The sequence below is a fragment of the Corvus cornix genome, chromosome 3, assembly GCF_000738735.6.
Source record: "Corvus cornix cornix isolate S_Up_H32 chromosome 3, ASM73873v5, whole genome shotgun sequence".
In the NCBI taxonomy this organism is placed as follows: domain Eukaryota; kingdom Metazoa; phylum Chordata; class Aves; order Passeriformes; family Corvidae; genus Corvus; species Corvus cornix.
The window spans coordinates 5665570-5672027 of record NC_047056.1 but is presented as its reverse complement, the minus strand read 5'-3'; the positions used below and the strand labels follow the sequence as shown (position 1 = coordinate 5672027).

The window sequence follows — 6458 nt, the reverse complement described above, 5'->3', positions numbered from 1 at the left end:
GGCACAAGCACTGGGGAGCCATGGGGTCCTCTCTGCTCTCTGCCAGCAGTGGAGCTGCCCTGGCAGTTCTAGTTCCACCTGTGAGGAAGAACTCACTCCATACACTGGAACAGATCCCCCAGACAGACTAAGGAGTATCCCTCTCCGGAGATATTCAAGAACTGTCTGGACACAGTCCTGTGCTGTGTGCTCTGGGATGACCCTGCTTGAGCAGGGAGGTGGGACCAGATGACCCACTGTGATCCCTTCCAAACTGACCCATTCTGTGATTCTGTAACAAGATGGGTTACCTTGTCATAGAAGGAACCTGCAGGAGCTGGTGCTGTCCCAGGGCCCCCTTTGCATTCCCCCCCCCTCCTTTCCTGCACATCCAAGCAGCCCCAGGAGCCCTAATGCCTACAGGGGACCCCTGTGGCCACCCGACTCCCCTTTGCCAGCCCATTAATCCCCATCTGCTGCCAGGCTCAAGCACCCACTTCTTTTCTTGGCACACACAAAGGATAGGATTCCTCCTGCCATCCCCCTGGCATTGCAGGAGGCACCAGCCCTGCCAGCACCCTGTTCCTGACCTGCTTCCTAGTGCCGGGGTGCACCAGTGTCACCACTGCCACAGCTCTGTCCGGCAGGGGTGACCGCAGGCAGGCAGGAGTGGAGGCAGCTTTTCCTGCCTCCTCTGTATCCCAGCAGAGGAGCTGCCCCGGCAGCCCCAGTGCCTGCCTCCAGCCTCATCCCCAGCTGTGTCCACATCTCCCACACACAGAAGATCCAAGCCAGGCTCCTTCTCACAAAAGTCTGTTAAAGCAGGCGTGCAGGTTGAGGTGGGTACCGCGGCGCAGTACCCTCCTCTCGTTCGCGTGTCCCTGGTCTTCTGCATCCTCTTGGGAGCTGACGGTAGGCTTCTTCAGTCCCAGGCAGGGGCCGGGGTCCCGGTGCTCTGTTACAGCGCAGGCAGGCGTGCTGGCCTGGCTGGAGGTCCTGCAGGAGCCGGTGCACAGCCCACGGGTCGCCAGGGTGCTCCCCGGGGTTGTGGCACAGATCCCCTCACCGGGGGACGGGCATTGATCGGGGGCAGAACTGCACAGGACCAAGCAGCCTGGGGCTGCCCACCCGGCTGACTCAGCTGTGGCAATCCCTGGCTCCCGGCAGAACATCTCGGGGGTCGCCGGGAACTCCTGCGCTCTCCCTGGAGCAGTGGCAACTTATCCAGGGGATGGCTAGTGATCGAGGGCGGAGTTGCCTTGGGCTGAGCTGCCTGGGTGTGAGCTTCCTGAGCCTGAGCATCCTCGAGTTGCCCAACCAGGTGAAGGAGCTCCTGGGTCCCATCAGAACTGCCTGTAGGTCGCCAGGGACCCCTGGTGGGTCCCCGGGGTGGTGGCAGAGGCACCAGAGGACAGCTAGTGATCGGCGGCAAAGCTGCCTGGGGTTGATCTTCCGGGGGCTGAGCTTCCTCGGGCTGCCCGACCACCAGGTGAAGGAACCATGGCAGCTCCTGGTCTCCAGCAGAGTAGCCTGGGGGTTGCCAGGGGCTCCTGGGGGCTCCCTGGGTCAATGGTCCAGGCACTCTATCCATGGGACAGCTACTGAGCAGGTGCTGAGCTTCCTCGGGCTGCCCAACTAGGTGAACAAACCATGGCAACTCCTGGCTCCCAGCAGAGCAGTCCGGGGGCTGTGGCAATGCTGGAAGGTCAGACCTGGGCAGGCAACAGCTGCTCCATGGCCCCAGAGGAGACAGCTTTCCCGGTGCCGCTCTGGACCGGGGGACCTCGGTGGCTCTGTCCCCTGAGGGTGCAGGGGGCTTGTCCTGGGATCGAGCCGGCCGGGGCTTCTTCAGGGAACAGCCTTCGACCATCAGCTTCAGCCCTACATGCAGACATGTGGGCATGGCTGCCTGCAGGAAGGCACAAGGGGGAGTGGGGGCTCGGGGTGTCTGGGGTGTAGCTGCCCCCAGTCCCCAGCCTACCTCCTTGTAGAGGAGCTCAAAGGCACCAATGGGACAGGAGGGATTGTCCTTGCGGTCGAGCACGAGGCGCAGCGTGTCCCGCTGGACATTGGCGCAGAGCCGGCGGGTCACCGCCGAGGAAGGGCTCATGGTGGGGCAGGAGTTGATCTCCAGCAGCCAGGGCTGGCAGTCCTCCCCAATGAGAAAGTCAGCCCCGAAGAGCTCAAAGCTGCCCTTGCGGGAGCCCACCTGGTCCTGGGTGCAGCGCAGGGCGTTCAGGATCGCCGCCTTCATGCCAGGCACCATCACCCGGTGCCAAGCATCCGCCCTCCCCAGCCGTGCCAGGTATGCCTGGAATTGCTTGTTGGACCAGATCTTGTCGAGGGGCACGCGGGGATCCGGCTGTGATGTTTTGTACCGCTTCTGGATGGAGACGTTGCAGAGGTGCCTGGCGCTGGGCAGGGAGAGCGGGCTGGGTCAGGGGGTGCCGGGGGGCTGGGCAGTGCGAGCCGAGGGGGGCGGGGGGGGCACTCACGGCTCCAAGCGGCGCAGGGAGAAGGGCTGGGAGCAGAAGCGCAGGTAGCAGTCTCGGTAGAACCAGACAGTCAGCGGCTTCCAGTCAGTCACCACGAACCATTGCCGGATGTCGAATTTGGTGCCGAAGATGGTCAGCGGCTGCTCCACGTACTTCTGCACCACCCACTCGCACACCCGCGCCGCGGGGGCCGTGCAGCTCCGCGACAGCTCCAGCACCTCCTCCAGCCGCGTCGCGCAGACGATGCCTGGGTAACACAGTGATGGTGGGATCTCTTCTCCGTGGGGATGTGTGTGCCCCATGCTTCCCCCAGCCTTACCCCTGCCGCGGGATTTGGCGCTGGGCTTGAGAATCCAGACATTGAGGTTGCCCTCTATGCCGAGCTGCGGCAGCTGCTCCCCCAGGCGCTGCAGCACGCCCTGGCACTGCTCCCGCTGCTCCTTGCTCAGCACCAGCCTGGCCCCCTCACTGTGGGGGGACAGAGGGGGCTCAGCACCGACCCCGCCACCATTTCCCCCTGCCCCCGTCTCCCTCAGCACTCACTGTGCCACATGGTAGTATTCCTGCAGGAAGTGGTCCCAGGCGATGCATGTCCGGCAGGGCGACGGGGTCTCCCTGTCGATGTCCTGGTGCCCCAGGACGCCCAGGTGCTGCTCACAGACCTCCAAGGCCTCCTCCACCAGGTGGGGGTACAGGGGGGAGCCTGGCCATGCCGTGGATGGCATGGAGTGAGAGACGTGACTCCTATGCCAGCCTTGGGGCCAAAGCACTGAGCCTCCCTGTGGGAGGGGTGCCTTTGGAGCTAGGGCAGCCGACGGAGTAAGGGATCCCAAGCCACAGCCATGAGCAGAGGGTCAGCTTCCAAGCTGAACCCTCAGACATGTCCCTAGCCCTGAACTCCCCATTTCATTACCCCCCTCCACCGGACCCAGCTCCACGCACTCACCTGGCACCTTGTTGGATTTTGGGGGCTGCTCTGTCCCCACCAGCCTGTCCCCTACCTTCTCCACAGCCAGTTTGAGCAGATTGCGAGCTGCCGTCAGGCAGAAATCCTCTGCAAGAGGGAGGAGTCATACCTCGCCAGTCCTGCACAGGACATGGGAAGACGGGAGCATTGAGGGGCGACAGGAGACAACAGCCCCAAGCTCACCGATGAAGGCTTCCTGCTCCTCCATGATCCCCAGCCGGTAGCACCGGGGGAAAAAGGTGTTGAGGTCGACTTGCTCAAACCAGGACAAGTTTTGCAGGCTTTGGCACAGCCCCTCCTGTTTAGAGAAGCTTGTCAGCCCCTGCTGGACACCCCCACCTCTTGTGCCCCCCTCCATGCTCCCACCTTGGTGCAAAGGGCGTGAAGCCGGGGATAGCGGTTCACCACCTCAATCCTCTGCAGCAGCTCCTGGTCAATGGTGTTAAGGCAGATGGTCCAGAGGAAGTTTGGCACCTGGTCCTGCACCAGGAAGGACTGCAGGAGGGAGTGGGCCGGGGTGAGACAGAGAGCCCCCGTCCTGCCCCAGTCCCTTGCTCCAGGCTGTGCCCTGCCCCTGAGGGTCCCAGGGGAAGGGCGTGGGAAGCTGTGGCAGAGCTCAGCCCTAGCCCTCTCAGCTAACCATGAGGTCATGGAGGTCATCAGAGTCCTCACTGCACTGCTCTTTTTCTTCCTTCTTGTCTTCATCTTCCCCTTCTGCCTTGCTCCTCTTATTGTGTGGCTGTGGATGGTGCAGGGGCTCTGTGCTGCCCAGGGAAGGCTGTGCCCCGCCACGTGGGTTCAGCACTGCCTCCCCCAGCTCATCATCATCATCATCACCATCACCATCACCATCACCATCACCATCACCATCACCATCACCATCACCATCACCACCACTTGCTCTCTTCTCCACCTGCTGCTTCTTTTGGTTGCCAGCCTGCTGCTTCAGCTGTTTGCCATTGCGGGGGAGCTTCCTCTCCACCCAGCCCCGGGCCCGCAGCAGGCGGCGGATGACGGGGTAAGGGCCCTGCACTGCAAAGATCTTCTTCTCCTGCAGAGAGAGCAGCAAGCTCAACCTGCCCCAGCCGGTGCTCCAGCTCAGCTCTCCTGAGCCACAGCTGCAAAAATGCAAGTGCGTGGCGTTTCGGGGCGGTGTGAAATCAGACCCCTCACCTTAATGGCCTTCTCCACATGCAGCTTGGCCCTCCTGAGCTGCTCAGCATCAGCCATCGTGGTAGCCAATGTTGACAGCTGCCACCTGCCCTGTGAGGACAGCCCCATCTGAGCCCACTGTCCCCATGTCCCCAGGCCCACGGGGTGGGTAGGGAGGGGGAGAACACGCTGACCTGTCTGCCTCTGCCTCACCAAGTCTGAGGCCCCTGACAGGGCATTCCCTGACCTGCCAAGCCTTCTGCCAGCACCCCACCTGCACATCACAGCCTTGGGATGCCCTGCTGTGCCCTTTGTCCCTGGCCTGCTGGGCCAGGGGCAGCTGGGATGTCACTCACTCAAGTATTGTCCCTGGCTGAGGGGCTGTGTGCCCACAGTGGTGCTCTCTGTGTCACACTGTCCCAGGGTAGTCTGATAGTGAGGGAAGCTGTGGGTAGCTCTGCCTCCTTTAGGCCAAGCAGCTTTTCCTATTCCCTCAAGCCATTAGGGACTGAGGTGGGTGTCCTGCACAGGCCTCCTAATTCCAACACCACTGTGATGCCACAATGCAGGATGCTCAAAGCAGCCTCAATATCACAGGTCCTGGTTCTTCCCTCTTGTGAGGGACTTTAACTACCCTGACAGCTGCTGGAGAGGCAACACAGCAAAGTACAGACAGTCCAGGAGGTTCCTGGAAAGCTCTGATGATCCCTTCCTGACACAGGTAGTGGAAGATCCCACAAGGAATGGTGTCCTACTCAACCTTATACTAAGAATCAGGAAAAGCCTTGTTCAACTTGTGGAGGCTGTCATAGGTAATCTCCATGACAGAACTCTGCCAGAAACACAGTTTTACCCTACAATATAATTTCTGACTGCTGCTTGGTTTTATTTTGATGGCTACTGTTCAGCAAATTGCCCCTTTGCTTCTCCTTCTCTCAGAGATGCAGTTTCATTTACAATTGCTCATGAGCTCCATGCCCGCACTGCCTCCTATGACTTATCTGAAGCACTATTGTTTTTGTTATTTACAATCATCTGCAGCCAGCAGAAGTTTTATGCTGACAGATAAAAATCACACACTGGTCATTCAGTGTCGTTTCACTCTGATTCACCCCAAAGGATCTATTAACAAGAACCTCAGTTACCCAGCCTCACAGGTGGGTCATAATGTTAAACTGGTATCACAGACAGGATCCCTTGGCTGTGGTGGTGTGATTGGTGTGGTCCAGAACTGTTGGAACATATTTCTCCAGGAAAAATGTCAGGACAACCTTCAGAGGGTCACTTTTGGTGAAAGCTTTGCAGCTCTCAGGAATGCTCACAGAGAGCTGCTGAACCAGAAATGGTTCAGAGGGAATGGAAAATGAATCAGTTGCTTCAATTGGCCCTTCAGGAGGTGATGGAGCAAGATAAATCTCTTAGAAAGAAGCTAGAAGCAAAAAATTGGGAACAATGAATGTGGCATCAATACAGGATGCCCCAGAACAGTGTTGGTTAATAACCCCCTCTGGCAGATTGGAAAAGCTTAGGAAAAGTTACCTGGAGGATGAAGAGATACATATTCAGGTTGGACATTAGGAGGAATTTCTTCATGGAAAGGGTTGTTAACATTGGAATGGGCTGCCCAGGGAGATGGTGGAGTCACCATCCCTGGAGATGTTTAAGAAAAGACTGGATGTGGCACTCAGTGCCATGGTCTGGTTGACACAGTGGTCAGAAGTTAGACTCAGTGATCTCAGTGGCTTGGAACTCTGCAGTGCAGGTCTCCATCACCACCCCCTATGAGATCCCCTCCTTCATCTGAGAGATAACAAGAGTCTGTGAGAGACATGGCAAATGGATTATAGATTATTATATAGAGATTA

General features: G+C 58.9%; 1 protein-coding gene across 1 annotated transcript; it reads right to left on the bottom strand.

Moving 5' to 3' along the window:
• Positions 1-418: 418 nt before the first annotated feature.
• Positions 419-4671, bottom strand: LOC104691564 (tubulin monoglycylase TTLL3-like). The gene is made up of 11 exons (XM_039570078.1): positions 4615-4671; positions 4343-4492; positions 4082-4180; positions 3808-3936; positions 3625-3739; positions 3421-3528; positions 3018-3177; positions 2794-2942; positions 2475-2721; positions 1961-2393; positions 419-1888 (listed from the first exon to the last, which is right to left on the bottom strand). The coding sequence occupies exons 1-11, from the start codon at positions 4669-4671 to the stop codon at positions 938-940; spliced, it is 2598 nt and encodes an 865-aa protein (XP_039426012.1). The 3' UTR covers positions 419-937.
• Positions 4672-6458: the final 1787 nt, after the last annotated feature.

Coding starts and splice junctions, on each gene's coding strand:
- LOC104691564 (XM_039570078.1), bottom strand. CDS start 4,671: ATGGCTGATGCTGAGCAGCTCAGGAGGGCCAAGCTGCATGTGGAGAAG. Junction 3,178..3,420: donor AAAATCCAACAAGGTGCCAG/GTGAGTGCGTGG, acceptor CGGCATGGCCAG/GCTCCCCCCTGTACCCCCAC. Junction 2,394..2,474: donor TCCCTGCGCCGCTTGGAGCC/GTGAGTGCCCCC, acceptor CTCCCTGCCCAG/CGCCAGGCACCTCTGCAACG.